The sequence below is a fragment of the Dryobates pubescens genome, chromosome 19 (genome assembly GCF_014839835.1).
Source record: "Dryobates pubescens isolate bDryPub1 chromosome 19, bDryPub1.pri, whole genome shotgun sequence".
Classification (NCBI taxonomy): Eukaryota; Metazoa; Chordata; class Aves; order Piciformes; family Picidae; genus Dryobates; species Dryobates pubescens.
In genome coordinates this window covers 2,548,422-2,562,952 of record NC_071630.1, presented here as the reverse complement: position 1 = coordinate 2,562,952, position 14,531 = coordinate 2,548,422, and the positions used below count along the sequence as shown (strand labels likewise).

Here is a 14,531-nt window from a genome sequence, read left to right as displayed (position 1 = left end):
TCTGCTCTCACCAGGCAGTTGCCTCTCTCCAGTCAACCACTCTGCCTGGGTCAGACCTAAAGCTCAGCTGCTGTGCCCTGAGCTGTGCTGCATTGTGGCACAGAGGACATAAAGGAGCAGCAGCTGCACCAGCAGAGAATGACTCTGCCTGCTGAGCCCACAGCTGCAGTGCTGCGTCCAGTTTGGGGCTCCCCAGTTCCAGAGGGACAGGGAACTGCTGGAGAGAGTCCCACAGAGGCTGTGAGGATGCTGAAGGGCCTGGAAGAGCTCTGCCATGGAGAAAGGCTGAGAGCCCTGGGGGTGTTTGGTCTGGAGAGGAGAAGGCTGAGAGGGATTTGAGCAATATCTGAGAGCTGGGGACCAGGATGGAGGTGCCAGGCTCCTTGGGGTGGTGCCCAGGGACAGCACAAGGACCAAAGGGGATGAGCTGGAGCCCAGGAGGTTCCACCTCAAGAGGAGGAGAAAGTTGTTTGGTGTGAGGCTGCTGGAGCCTGGAGCAGGCTGCCCAGAGAGGCTGTGGAGCCTCCTGCTCTGGAGAGATTCCAACCCCTCCTGGCTGTGTTCCTGGGTGCCCTACCCTGGGTGCCCTGCTCTGGCAGGGGGCTTGGACTGGGTGAGCTCCAGAGCTCCCTTCTGGCCCCTACTGTCCTGTGACTCTTGTATGATTATGGAAGGGATGAGTGATGCCACAGGCCTCCCTTTGGAGCAGAGCTGAAACCAAGCTGCAGGAGCAGAAGGTTGGTTTTGCAGGTGGCTGGGAGCTGCCACCATGCCTGCTGCTGCTGCCCTGCTCTCCTGTTCCAGAGGAAGCTGCAGGATGCCATGGAAACATCTCTGAGGTAAGACATCCCCCAGAGGAAGGAGCTGCTGGAGAAAACTGAAAGAGAAGCTGCTGTGGTGGAAGAGGTAAGGGAGAGACTGGGGAGACCCTCAGACCTCACCTGAAAGGACTCTTGGTGGTGCCCATTCCAGTGCAGGCAACGAGCTGGATACCTCTGTGCCTTTCTGAGCCTGAGCCAGTGCCAGGGCACCTGCTGGTGCCAGGCAGCACGGTGGGCAGCCCTGTTGGGCTTTCTGGCCCTGTAACATGCCACAGGCTTCTGCAAAGTCTGTTTGCTTGAGCTTTACATCAGCAGTGTCCTCCCCAGGGAGCAGTGGCACTGCTGTCATCTCAGTCTAGGGACACAGAGCCTGGCAGGGACACCACAGCTTTGGGAGCAGCCCAAGGGGGTCCTTAGAAGTGCAGCCATGAAGGTGTGTCAGGCTCAGGTGTGAAAGTGTGACTGAAGTCCTTGGCACCAAGAGGAGGCACCTGAAGAATGGCAGCTTGAGATGCCAGCACCAGCTGGGGCTGCAGAGTGTTCTCACAGAGCCACACAACTCTTTGGGCCGGAAAAGACCTTCAAGGTTTAGTCCAAGCAGCAGCCCAACCCCACCATGGGCACCAAGCCATGGCCCCAAGTGCCATGGTGTCCCAGGTTGAGGCAGATCCTCTCTTGCCTCTCGCTGGGGCAGGAAAAGGGGACTCAGACAAATGGTTTGCAGAAGGGATGGAAAGTTGCAGTGGCAGAGCAGTGAAGTGTTTCACAGAAGCTGCAAGCAGAGTGACATAAAGGAGCCCAAAGCACACAGGGTCCCTTACAGCACAGCCAGAAGCATCCCAGCATTTCCCTTCTCCCTCCCTGAGGGTACACCCAAAACCCCCAGGGCTCTTTCTTCCTCCCCCCCCTCTCCACTGTTAGGCTAATCTCAGCTGGCCAGATCTGAGCCTGCCCTTCCCCCTTCTCCTCCTGGCACTGGGCACAGCCAGGCCCAAGAGGCCATGAGATAACTCCCCTCCCATTAGCAGCTAGGGAGCATCTCCCCCAGGAGCAGGGAGGGAGGAAAGAGGAAGTGTGAGAGCTTGCAGATGGATTTATGGGGGGCAGGACATGATGGGTATGGAATACACAGCTCCCTGTGTCCATCCTCTGGGGCACCAGAGGTGCACCCTGTGTGCCAGCAGCAGGAGGCACCCAGCCCAAACTGCCACACATGGCCACAGGGCTCTGGGACACCTCCAGCCATGGGGACTCCACCACCTCCCTGGGCAGCCTCTGCCAGGCCCTGACCCCTCTGCCACCAAAGACATTTTGCCTCCTCTCCAACCTCAGCCTCCCCTGGCACAACCCCAGGCCACTTCCTCTCCTTCCATCCCCTGAGCCTGGGGAGCAGAGCCCAAGCCCCAACCTCCCTGCAGCCTCCTCTCAGGGAGCTGCAGAGAGCAAGGAGGTCTCCCTCAGCCTCCTCTGCTCCAGGCTGAACCCCCCCCAGCTCCCTCAGCTGCTCCTCCTCAGCCCTGCTCTCCAGACCCTTCCCCAGCTTGGTTGCCCTTCTCCAGCTCCTCAGCATCCTGCTGGGAGTGAAGGGCCCATGACTGACCTCAGGATTCAAGGTGCAGCCTCAGCAGTGTGCCAGTGTCCAGAAGTGATTCTGGAGAGCAGCTGCTGGCTGCAGGAGAAGCAGAGGAGCCATCCCCAGAGGCCACAGCGTGCCTGACCCGTGGGGCAGGTTCAGTGCTGCGTGCTGCAGAGCTCAGCAGTGGGTTGAAGAAGGTTTCAGAGGCTGTAATTTAAGTGGCACCAGCCCTGCTTTCCCTTTTAAAGCTGTGGCAGCTGGAGGGAACTGGAAGGGTTGGTCAGGAAGGTGCCAGATGAGAGGGAGCAGCACAGCTTACCTTGTCCTTGACTCTGCTACAACCTAAACCCTTCACCTTCTTGGCCACTCTTGTGGTGGGGCGAGGGAAGGAAGCCTCCGAACCGAGCATGCCCTGATTAGACTCTGGGGGCCTCTAATCTTGCAGTTCCCTCAGGTGCTGTGACTCCACCTGAAGCTTGTTTCTCTTCTCTCCATAGCCAGCAGGCAGCACTGCAGCAGGCTGTGGCACTTCTGCAGCAGCAGTGCCCTCCTGCAGCCCCCGGCGGGGGCTCCGCTCAGCCTGACCCCACGCTGGCATGGGTGGGGGGGGATGCAGGGCAGGTCCTGCCTGAGCAGCCTGATCTCCTTCCAAGGCAGGGTGAGCTGACTGCAGCAGGAGGGGAAAGCTGGGGCTGTTGTCTGCCTGGGCTTTGGAAAAGCCTTGGACACCGTTTCCCACTGAATTGTTGGGGCCAAAGTGGCTGCTGGTGGCCTGGCTGAGCAATGCTCTGCTGGCTGCAGCACTGCCTGGGTGAAAGGGCCCAGAGAGGGCTCCAGAGCATTCACAGAGTCACAGGATGGGAGGGGGCTGGAAGGGACCTCTGAAGATCATCCAGCCCAACCCCCCCCACCCCCTGCCAGAGCAGGGCACCCAGGGCAGGGCACCCAGGACACATCCAGCTGGGGGTTGGATGTCTCCAGAGCAGGAGACTCCACAGCCTCTCTGGGCAGCCTGCTCCAGGGCTCAGCAGCCTCACAGGGACAAAGTTTTCCCTTCTGTTCCTGTGGCTCCTCCTCTGCTCCAGCTTGCCCCCAGTGCTCCTTGTGCTGTGCTTGGCCATCCCTGAGCAGAGCCTGGCTCCAGCCCTGCTCACCTCAGGGCTGCAGTCATCCCTCAGTCGCCCCTCAGGCTCCTCTGCTGCAGGCTCCAAGTCCCTCAGCTGGCCTCACAGGAGAGGTTCCGCTGCCTGCAGCAGCTCTGTGCCTCTGGGATGGAGCTATGGCCACAGGGCTCTGGGACACCTCCAGCCATGGGGACTCCACCACCTCCCTGGGCAGCCTCAGCCAGGCCCTGACCCCTCTGCCACCAAAGACATTTTGCCTCCTCTCCAACCTCAGCCTCCCCTGGCACAACTCCAGGGCAGGTCCTCTCCTTCTATCACCTGAGAGTAGGGAGCAGAGCCCAACCCCAACCTCAACCTCCCTGCAAGCCTCCTCTCAGGGAGCTGCAGAGGGCAAGGAGGAGCCTTTGGAGGGTCCCTTCCAACCCCAGGAAGTCTCTGGATTCAAGGTGTTGTTTTCCACACTGGCAGCTTGTCCTGGCATGAGCTTTTCCTGCCTTTAGGACATGCTCCCTGCCTTTCAAGTGCCCTTCCTGTGCCTCTGCCTGTTTGGGGTTGGTTTGGTTTGGTTGTTGTGGTTTGGTTTGGTCTCTTTTGCTTTGGTTTGGTTTGGTCTCTTTTGCTTTGGTTTGGTTTGGTCTCTTTTGCTTTGGTTTGGTTTGGTCTCTTTTGCTTTGGTTTGGTTTGGTCTCTTTTGCTTTGGTTTGGTCTATTTTGCTTTGGTTTGGTTTGGTCTATTTTGCTTTGCTTTGGTCTATTTTGCTTTGCTTTGGTTTGGTTTGGTTTTGGTTTCCAATGCCAAAATCTTTCCCTTTTCAGCCTTCAAAAGTGGAAAAGCCTCCCCCAGTGTATTCCCTAGGAGATCACAGAATGGTCTAGGTTGGAAGGGACCTCCAAAAGTCATCCAGTCCAAACCCCTCTGCAGTCAGCAGGGACATCCTCAGCTAGACAGGAGGTCTACCAACACCAGGAGGTGCAGACAGCAATGTCCCCACCCCAGCTGTGCCCAAAGCCTGCCAGGCAGGCACCACTTCCACTTCATCTCGCATTGCACAGCACTGAGCTCAGGCTAATCCTGCCTCTTGGCTCAGACTACCTCCAGCTTCACTTTCTCCTGCTTTGGGTAGGTAGGAGGCTGAGCCCAGAGGACCTCCAAAGTTCCTCCATGATTCATTGCCACACCAAGCTGGCTGCATGAGGCCCAGGGAGAGAGGGGACCTGTGTAGGTGCTCAGATCATTCACAGAATCACACATCTTAGACTCATGGGATTGGTTTGGCCTTTGAAATGTTCTCCTGGGGGCCTCATTCTGAACAGCTTTGAAGTTGGCCAGTGGGCTCCTGGAAGGTGCAGCAAGGACAAGTGTGGCCAGCAGGGCCAGGGAGGTTCTCCTCTCCCTCTGCTCTGCCCTGCTGAGGCCACTCCTGGAGTATTGTGTCCAGTCTGGGGCTCCCCAGGTCAAGAGAGACAGAGACCTGCTGGAGAGAGTCCAAGAGAGGCTATGAGGATGCTGCAGGGAGTGGAACAGCTCAGCTGTGGAGAAAGGCTGGGAGGTGTTTAGTCTGGAGCAGAGAAGGCTGAGAGGGATCTGATCAATGTCTGTCACTACCTGAGGGCTGGGGGCCAGGATGGAGGTGCCAGGATGGAGGTGCCAGGCTCCTTGGGGTGGTGCCCAGGGACAGGACAAGGACCAAAGGGGATGAGCCGGAGCCCAGGAGCTTCCACCTCGACAGGAGGAGAGAGTTGTTCGATGTGAGGCTGCTGGAGGCCTGGAGCAGGCTGCCCAGAGGGGTCTGGAGACTTTCCAGACCCTCCTGGGTGTGTTCCTGCGTGCCCTGCCCTGGGTGATCCTGCCTTGCCGGGGGGCCTGGGCTGGGTGAGCTCTAGAGGTCCCTTCCAACCCCTACCAGTCTCTGATTCTGTGACAAAACTGAAGGCTGGGATGCCAGCCAGAGGGACACCTGGGCAGGCTGGAGAAATGCATTGAAGAGAGCCTCAGGAGGGTCATTCTCTGCCCTCCTTTGTTTGCCCTTGCAAGGTGAGCTCTGTGACAAGCACAGCTGCTCAAGCAGGGAGGTTAACCTCCCAGCCAATTTCCAGCTGCATTCTGTGAGCAGGGCAGAAGTAAATGAAGCAGAGCAGAGGGTTACCTGCAGCTAAAAGAGAAGAAGCTGGCATGGTTGGGTGACCCTTTGTAAGCTTCAGCGTGGGGCAAGACCCACTGAGAGAGGGAAACAACAGAGAACAATTGAGGTACCCAGGGTTTGCCTGCAAGGCCCTGCCAGTGTCTTTTCGTCTGCCACGATGAGAAAGGGGACATGGAGCTGCTGGGGAGGGTCCAAAGGAGGCCACAAAGATGATCAGAGGGATGGAGAACCTCCGCTGTGGGCACATCCTCCACTGGAGCAGGTTGCCCAGGGCCCTGTCCAGCCTCACCTGGAATATCTCCAGGGCTGGAGCCTCAACCACCTCCCTGGGCAACCTGTTCCAGTGTTCCACCACCCTCCTGGTGCAGAACTTGCTCCTCACATCCAATCTCAGTCTGCTCTGCTCCAGTCTGAAGCCATTGTGCCTGGTCCTGTCCCTGCAGGCCTTTGGGAACAACAGTCCCTTTGCAGCCTTCCTGTAGCCCCCTTCAGGTCCTGGCAGGCTGCTGTTAGGTCTCCCCAGAGCCTCCTTTTCTCCAGGCTGATCTAGGAGACAGTGTCCCTGCCCAGATCATCATCACCAAAGGCCCTTCCCAACCTAAACCAATGGCAGGAGGTGAGAGGGTGCCACACACTTCATTTCACCTCTGTGGAACCACCAGAGCCCCTGAGGGCGCCTCTCAAGGGTCATACAATCACAGGATGCATCGTGTTGGAAGGGACCCTCCAAGGTCACCTTGTCCAAGCCCCCTGAAGTCAGCAGGACCCTCTCCAACTAAGATCAGGCTGCCTCAAGTTCTTCCCAATGAGGGTGGTGCAGGCTGCCCAGAGAGGTTATGGAGTCTCCTTCTCTGGAGACATTCAAAACCCACCTGGACCTGTTCCTGTGTGCCCTGCCCTGGCTGAGCCTGCCCTGGCAGGGGGGGGTTAGGCTCTGGAGAGGTCTCTTCCAAGCCCCTGTGTGGTTCTGAACATAAAGAGTTGTTCCTCTGGTGGGAGCAGAAGCTGCCCATTGGCTGCCCACCTCTCTCAGCAGCTTGCTGGAGGGTTTGTTATAGCTCCCCTGCTCTTGGCAGAGAAGAGGAGGCTGCTGTAGGAGGACAAATCATCAGCTGACCTCTGGCTGGCAGCTTCACTGGGGGCATCATTTGCCCTGAGTGTCCTCTTTCATTCTTCCTGGAGCAGTGGCTGGAATGTTCTGCTGCCAATGAAGAGCACCAAAGGGATCACAGGGCTCAGGTGGACCCGGGGCAACAAATGAGGTTATGCAACCAGGAAAGGCTGAGACTGCAGCAGGCAGTCAACAGGATGCTGGGCAGCACCAGCAGAGACAAAGAGGCCATGGTCATAGAATCATAGAATTGGTTGGCTTGGAAATGGCCTTTAAGATCATCCAGCCTGACCTACAACACCTCCAGGGTGGCCACAGCTTCCCTGGACAGCCTGTTCCAGTGTCTCACCTTCCTAATGTCCAACCTAAATCTACCCTGCTCTGGTTTAAAGCCATTGTCCCTGCTCCTGGCACTCCCAGCCCTTGTCAAAAGCACCTCCCCAGCTCTCCTGGAGCCCTCTTCAGGTCCTGGCAGGCTGCTCTGAGGTCTCCCTGGAGCCTTCTCTTCTCCAGGCTCAAGAGCCCCAGCTCCTTCAGCCTGTCCTCGTAGGAGAGGGGCTCCAGATGAGCAACAGTGCCACAGAAGAGGAAAGGCAGGACAGGAGGAAGCAGCCTCAGGCTGTGCCAGGGGGTGCTCAGGTTGGAGATGAGGAACAGTTTGATCCCAGGAAGGGTTCTCAGACCCTGGCCCAGGCTGCCCAGGGAGGTGGTGGAGTCTCCATGCCTGGAGGTGGTGCTGAGGGAGGTGGTTTGGTGCCAGGGGCTTAGCAGCACTGGTGGCACTGTGAGCTCTGGGGATGAGTGCTTGGACTTGGTGATCTCTAAGGTCTCTTCCCACCTCCCCAGTTCTATGGTTGCATTTTTAAGTGACCCACCCTAGATCCAGAAGCACAGAGGGCATCAACAGCAGGGATGAGAGCAGAAGGATTCCCCTCGAGTGCAGCTGCCTGCAGTTCCAGGTGATGTGTGAAGCTGCCTCAGCAGATGGAGCCCTTGCAGCACACAGCCTGAGCTGCCAACTAGGCCAACTGGGAAGTGAAGCCGCAGCGCTCAGACCGGCGGCCCGGGGCGGGAGGTGCCGGGGCCGGTACCGCTGGGAAGCGAAGCCGCAGCGCTCAGACCGGCGGCCCCGGGCGGGAGGTGCCGGTACCGGTGCCGGTACCGCTGGGAGGCGAAGCCGCAGGGCTCAGAGCGGCGGTCCCGGGCGGGAGGTGCCGGTACCGGTGCCGGTACCGCTGGGAAGCGAAGCCGCAGCGCTCAGACCGGCGGCCCCGGGCGGGAGGTGCCGGTGCCGGTACCGCTGGGAAGCGAAGCCGCAGGGCTCAGAGCGGCGGTCCCGGGCGGGAGGTGCCGGTACCGCTGCCGGTACCGCTGGGAAGCGAAGCCGCAGCGCTCAGAGCGGCGGCCCCGGGCGGGAGGTGCCGGTACCGGTGCCGGTACCGCTGGGAGGCGAAGCCGCAGCGCTCAGACCGGCGGCCCCGGGCGGGAGGTGCCGGTACCGGTGGCGGTACCGCTGGGAAGCGAAGCCGCAGCGCTCAGACTGGCGGCCCCCGGGCGGGAGGTGCCGGTACCGCTGGGAAGCGAAGCCGCAGCGCTCAGACCGGCGGCCCCCGGGCGGGAGGTGCCGGTACCGGTGCCGGTACCGCTGGGAGGCGAAGCCGCAGCGCTCAGAGCAGCAGCCCCCGGGCGGGAGGTGCCGGTACCGGTGCCGGCACCGCTGGGAGGCGAAGCCGCAGCGCTCAGAGCGGCGGCCCCGGGCGGGAGGTGCCGGTACCGGTGCCGGTACCGCTGGAAAGCGAAGCCGCAGCGCTCAGACCGGCGGCCCCGGGCGGGAGGTGCCGGTGTCGGTACCGCTGGGAGGCGAAGCCGCAGTGCTCAGAGCGGCAGCCCCCGGGCGGGAGGTGCCGGTGCCGGTACCGCTGGGAAGCGAAGCCGCAGCGCTCAGACCGGCGGCCCCGGGCGGGAGGTGCCGGTACCGGTGCCGGTACCGCTGGGAAGCGAAGCCGCAGCTCTCAGAGCGGCGCCCCCGGGTGGGAGGTGCCGGTACCGGTGCCGGTACCGCTGGGAAGCGAAGCCGCAGCGCTCAGAGCGGCGGCCCCGGGCGGGAGGTGCCGGTGCCGCTAGGAAGCCGCAGCGCTCAGAGCGGCAGCCCCGGGCGGGAGGTGCCGGTGCCGCTAGGAAGCCGCAGCGCTCAGAGCGGCGCCCCCGGGCGGGAGGTGCCGGTACCGGTGCCGGTACCGCTGGGAGGCGAAGCCGCAGCGCTCAGAGCGGCAGCCCCCGGGCGGGAGGTGCAGCGGCGCAGGCGCAGCGGGCGGGGTCTGAGCGGCTTGCGCGGGAGGCTGCGGGGCCGCTGCGGGGCCATGTCCGAAGCGTATTTCCCCGTGGGTCCCGGGCTGGGCCTGGAGGAGAATTTCCTGTCGCTGGATGACATCCTGATGTCGCAGGAGAAGCTGCCGGGCCGCGCCGAGAGCGCCCTGCCGCGCCTGGCCTTCGCTCTGGGACAGGGAGCCGCGGCCGGAGACTCCCTGCCGGAGGTAGCGGCGGGCGGAGGAAGGGAAGGGCTGCAGGTCCCGGGGGAAGGGAAGGGCTGCAGGTCCCGGGGGAAGGGAAGGGCTGCAGGTCCCGGGGGAAGGGAAGGGCTGCAGGTCCCGGGGGAAGGGAAGGGCTGCAGGTCCCGGCAGCCTCCGGCGGGGCTGAGCGGCTGCCGGGGGTGGCGGCGCCGCGGCCGCTGAACCTGCGTGGCTCCGGGGGCTCCCCGCATGGTTTCAGGACCCTGTGTGGCTCCAGGGTCCCCCCCCCCGTGTGGCTCCGGGGGGAGGAAGGAGAGCTGGGGGTTCCGGCGTGGTTTCAGGACCCCGTGTGCTTCCTGGGGGTCCCCGTGCGGCTCCGGGGGGATCCGGTGTGGCTCCGGGGGGTCCCCGCGTGGTTTCAGGACCCCGTGTGGCTCCGGGGGGGTCCCCGTGTGGTTTCAGGACCCCCTGTGGCTCCGGGGGGTCCCCGCGTGGTTTCAGGACCCCGTGTGGCTCTTGGGATCATCCAGTCCAAGCCCCCTAGCAGAGCGGGGTCACCCAGGGTGGTCCACACGGGAATGCATCCAGGTGGGTTTGGAAAGGCTCCCGGGAAGGAGGCTCCACAACCTCTCTGGGCAGCCTCACTTCTTCATGTTGAGCTGAACCCTTCTCTGTTCCAGTTTGCATGCACTGGCCCTTGGCTTATTGCTGTGCACCACCCAAAAGAGCTTGGCCCCCTCCCCTTGCCCCCCACCCCTGAGATATTGATAGACATCGATCAGATCCCTCTCAGCCTTCTCTCCAGACTGAACAGCCCCAGGGCTCTCTGTCTCTCTTCACAAGGGAGATGCTCAAGTCCCCAAATCAGCCTCCTGGCTCTCCCTTGGACTCCCTCCAGCAGTTCCCTGTCCCCCTTGCCCTGGGGAGCCCAGAGCTGGGCACAGCCCTGCAGCTGTGGGCTCAGCAGGGCAGAGCAGAGGGGCAGCAGATCCTCCCCAGCCCTGCTGGCCACCCTTCCCATGCTGCTCCCCAGGACCCCCTTGGCTCTCTTGGCCCCCAGGGCACATTGCTGGCCCGTGGAGAGCTTGCTGCCCAGCAGCACTCCAAGGCCTTTCTCCACGTCCATGCTGACTGCAGGAGGGTTGGCCTGGATCACAGAATGGCCTAGGCTGGAAGAGACCTTAGAGATCATCTAATCCAACCTCCCACCAGCCCAGCTTGCTCAAGGCCTCATCCCACTTGGCTCTGAACATCTCCTGGGAGGAGGCATCCACAGCCTCTCTGTCTGGTCCATTCCAGACTCTTGGCTACCCTCATGGTAAAGCCTTTCTTCCCCAGATCCAATCTAAACCTCTTCTCCTTCCATTTCAATCCATCTTCCCTTGCCCTGAGGTGCCTTCCAACCCAACCCATTCTCTGATCCTGTGATGATTTGGGGTGGGTTTTTTTTGGCTCATTCATGCAGGGTTCCAAGCTAGAAATCCCTCTGTGGCTGGCTAAAGGTCTCCACGACAGCAAGAGAAGAATCATTTCTGTGGAGCTGCCCAAGATCTACAAGGAAGCCTGGAGGACAGTGTTCAGTGCTGATGCCAACGTGGTGGATCTGCACAAAATGGGGCCCTACTACTATGGGTTTGGCTCCCAGCTCCTGAACTTTGACAACACAGAGAATCCTCAGATAGCTCAGAGTATCCTGCAGGCAAGTGTCTGAAATGAGCCTTGGCATTGCTGCATTGGGTCTGTTGGGTTGGGGCTGGGTTCAAGCCTGGAGGAGAGAAGGCGCCAGGGAGACCTCAGAGCAGCCTGCCAGGAGCTGAAGGGGCTCCAGGAGAGCTGGGGAGGGGCTTTGGACAAGGGCTGGGAGTGCCAGGACACAAGGGACAATCACATCCCTGGACCTGCTGGCCACACTGGTCTGCCTCTCTGCTCTGCTCTGCTGAGACCCCACCTGCAGCACTGCCTCCAGCTCTGGGGCCCCCAGCACAAGAAGGACCTGGAGCTGCTGCAGAGGCTCCAGAGGAGGCCACAGAGATGCTCAGAGAACCTCCCCTATAGGAACAGGCTGGGAGAGTTGGGGCTGTGCAGCCTGGAGAAGGCTCCAGGCAGAGCTCAGAGCAGCCTGCCAGGATCTGAAGGGGCTCCAGGAGAGCTGGGGAGGGACTGTGGGCAAGGGCTGGGAGTGCCAGGAGCAGGGAGAATGGCTTGGAGCTGGGAGAGGGCAGAGGGAGAGTGGAGAGGAGGAAGGAATGGTTGGCAGGGAGGCTGGGGAGAGCCTGGCCCAGGCTGCCCAGGGAGGCTGTGGCTGCCCCCTGCCTGGAGGTGCCAGGCTGGATGAGGCCCTGAGCAGCCTGGGCTGGGGGGGGAGGGGTCCCTGGACATGGCAGGGGGTTTAGAACTAGGTGCTGCTGAAAGCTGAGGCCTCTGTGAGCTGGAGGAGCCTGTGTGTGTGTGTGAGAGCTGCTCTTTGCTGCTGCCCTGCAGACCTTCATCGGCAGGTTCCGCCGCATCATGGACTCCTCTCAGAACGCCTACAACGAGGACACCTCTGCCCTGCTGGCTCGCCTGGATGAGCTGGAGAGAGCCCTGTTTCGAGCTGGCCAGAAGGGCCTCCACGACTTCCAGTGCTGGGAGAAGGGCCAAGCTGCCCAAATCACTGCCTCCCCTCTGCTCCAGAACTACGGCAAGAGGAAGTTCGCCGACCTGGAGGTGTGAGAGGCCGCGGCGGGGAGGAGGAGGCTGGAGGCGGTGGAGAAGAGAGGAAGGCAGCAGCCCTGGGGAGGGGCAGGATCCTCCCTCTGCAGGAGCAGGGATTCTCTGGGGCATCTTCTGCTTGGGCTGCTGCCCATGGGGAAGGCAGACAGCATGGGTGTGAAAAAATCATCCCATCCCAGCTCCATCTTCAGCTCCATCCCATCCCAGCTCCATCTTCAGCCCCATCCCATCCCAGCTCCATCTTCAGCCCCATCCCATCCCAGCCCCATCCCATCCCAGCTCCATCCTATCCCAGCTCCATCCCATCCCAGCCCCATCCCATCCCAGCTCCATCTTCAGCCCCATCCCATCCCAGCCCCATCCCATCCCAGCTCCATCTTCAGCTCCATCCCATCCCAGCTCCATCCCATCCCAGCTCCATCTTCAGCCCCATCCCATCCCAGCCCCATCCCAGCCCAGCTCCATCTTCAGCCCCATCCCATCCCAGCTCCATCTTCAGCCCCATCCCATCCCAGCTCCGTCTTCAGCCCCATCCCATCCCAGCTCCATCCCAGCTCCATCTTCAGCCCCATCCCATCCCAGCTCCATCTTCAGCCCCATCCCATCCCAGCTCCATCTTCAGCCCCATCCCATCCCAGCTCCATCTTCAGCTCCATCCCATCCCAGCTCCATCCCATCCCAGCTCCATCTTCAGCCCCATCCCATCCCAGCTCCATCTTCAGCCCCATCCCATCCCAGCTCCGTCTTCAGCCCCATCCCATTCCAGCTCCATCTTCAGCTCCATCCCATTCCAGCTCCATCTTCAGCCACATCCCATCCCAGCTCCATCCCATCCCATCCCAGCTCCATCCCATCCCATCCCAGCTCCATCTCAGCCACATCCCATCCCATCCCAGCTTCACCCCATTCCATCCCAGCCCCATCCTATCCCAGCTCCATCTCAGCCACACCCCATCCCAGCTTCACCCTATTCCATCCCCATCCCTGGATGGCTTCCCAGCTTGCTCATTCCTCACCTCCCTTCCCAGCTTGCTCATTCCTCACCTCCCTTCCCAGCTTGCTCATTCCTCACCTCCCTCCCCATCTTACTCACTCCACTCCTTAGGATCTGCAGCTCAAGTGGCTAAAAGCCTCTGAGAGCATTTCCTGAAGGGACAATCAATATTCATCAGCCTTTTCCCTTCCTAATTGCTGTTTCCAAGACTGGATCTGTTGGGGGGGGCGGTTAAAGCTCCTCAAACCTCTCAATTCTCTCTGTTCCATCTTGCCCCTTCCCATTCCAACCTCTTGGAGCAGCTATTTCCAGGCTTCCCATTCTGTGGGGAGCCCCAAATGATGTGTGTGGGGAAAGCCCCAGCTGGCACAAACTGCAGTGGACTTCCCCCCCAGTTCTTAGGCACTGAGCTGGAGCAGCTGCTCCTTGGGGGCAGGGCTCTCTGCTGTTGCTCTCTTCTGTCTCAGGGAGCAAGCAGAGTGGCCACCAGCAGCTGCCACCTGACCCAGCTTCTCTCTCTCTCTCTTGCTCCCTTCCAGCCCTGGTAGCTTTGGTGCTGCCTGGGCTGGAGGATGTCCTTGTTGGGTGCCAAGTGGCTTTTGTGGTGGGTGCTTCCTCTTGATGGCTGCTGAGCTCCTCCACTCCAGGCACCAGAAGGCAGCAGAGAGTTAGGCTGGAGCAGAGCAGAAGCAGCAGCCTGGATGGGAGATGGTTCCCCCATGAGCAACCTCTCAGCCCATTTGCTTTGGGTTTTGTCTTTGCCCCAGGAGGAGTTCTGCTGGGTCCTAAAGCTGGTCAATAAAAGGATCAGAGAGCAGAGGAACTGAACTAAACTTCCTGCTGATCCCCCCCCCCATGCTTAGCTCCTGCAGATGATCAGGGTGCTCATCCCTTGGCAGCAGGGGTTGGACACCTTCTGGGTGCTTCTGAGCTCCTGGAGAAGGTGGATCTGGCAGAGTACCTCAGTGGGGGGAGCCAGATCATGGTGAGCCTGAGTGCTTCAGCCTCTGGGAATCACTGGGAGGTGACAGCAAGATCTAAATCCTCCTGGAGGAGCTGGCAGTGGCCTTGCAGGCGTTGGATGTCTCAGACTGTGAGCCTCAAGCAGGGAGGGTGCTTGGCCAGTCCTCCAGAGCAGAGGAGTGGAAACTCTTTTCTCTAGAGAGTGTGCTGGCTCCACAGAGCCCTTTGGCATCTCCACCTCAGCTGGTTGCAGAGGCCCAGGCCTGTCCTGCTGCAGGAGATGGGGCTGGGAGCTGTGCCTGCTGGGGTGATGCCACACAGGAGGACTGTGGCATGGGGCAGGTTGTGCCTTTCCAGGAGGCCTTTGGCTGTTTCCTGTGGGGGGTTTTTTTTTCTGTTGAATAAAGAATCTTCTTATTGAATCAAGTGGAAGGGGATGCTTGTGGTATGAAGTGTCTGCAGGTCCTTCAGAGAGCCAGAGAATGTCTTGGGTCCCCTGCTGTGGGTAGGGACAACTCCCCCCCAGCCCAGGCTGCTCAAGGCCAGATCCAAACCTGCCCCTGAACACCTCCAGGC

The 14,531-nt window shown here is 60.8% G+C and overlaps 1 protein-coding gene across 1 annotated transcript; it reads left to right on the top strand.

The window, feature by feature from the left end:
• The first annotated feature begins 9,119 nt into the window (after positions 1 to 9,119).
• On the top strand, positions 9,120 to 12,272 carry GINS3 (GINS complex subunit 3). Its single transcript, XM_054170078.1, has 3 exons — positions 9,120 to 9,310; positions 10,752 to 10,985; positions 11,768 to 12,272. Exons 1-3 carry the CDS (start codon positions 9,137 to 9,139, stop codon positions 11,996 to 11,998), a joined length of 639 nt encoding a protein of 212 aa, XP_054026053.1. The 5' UTR covers positions 9,120 to 9,136; the 3' UTR covers positions 11,999 to 12,272.
• The last annotated feature ends 2,259 nt before the right edge of the window (positions 12,273 to 14,531 follow it).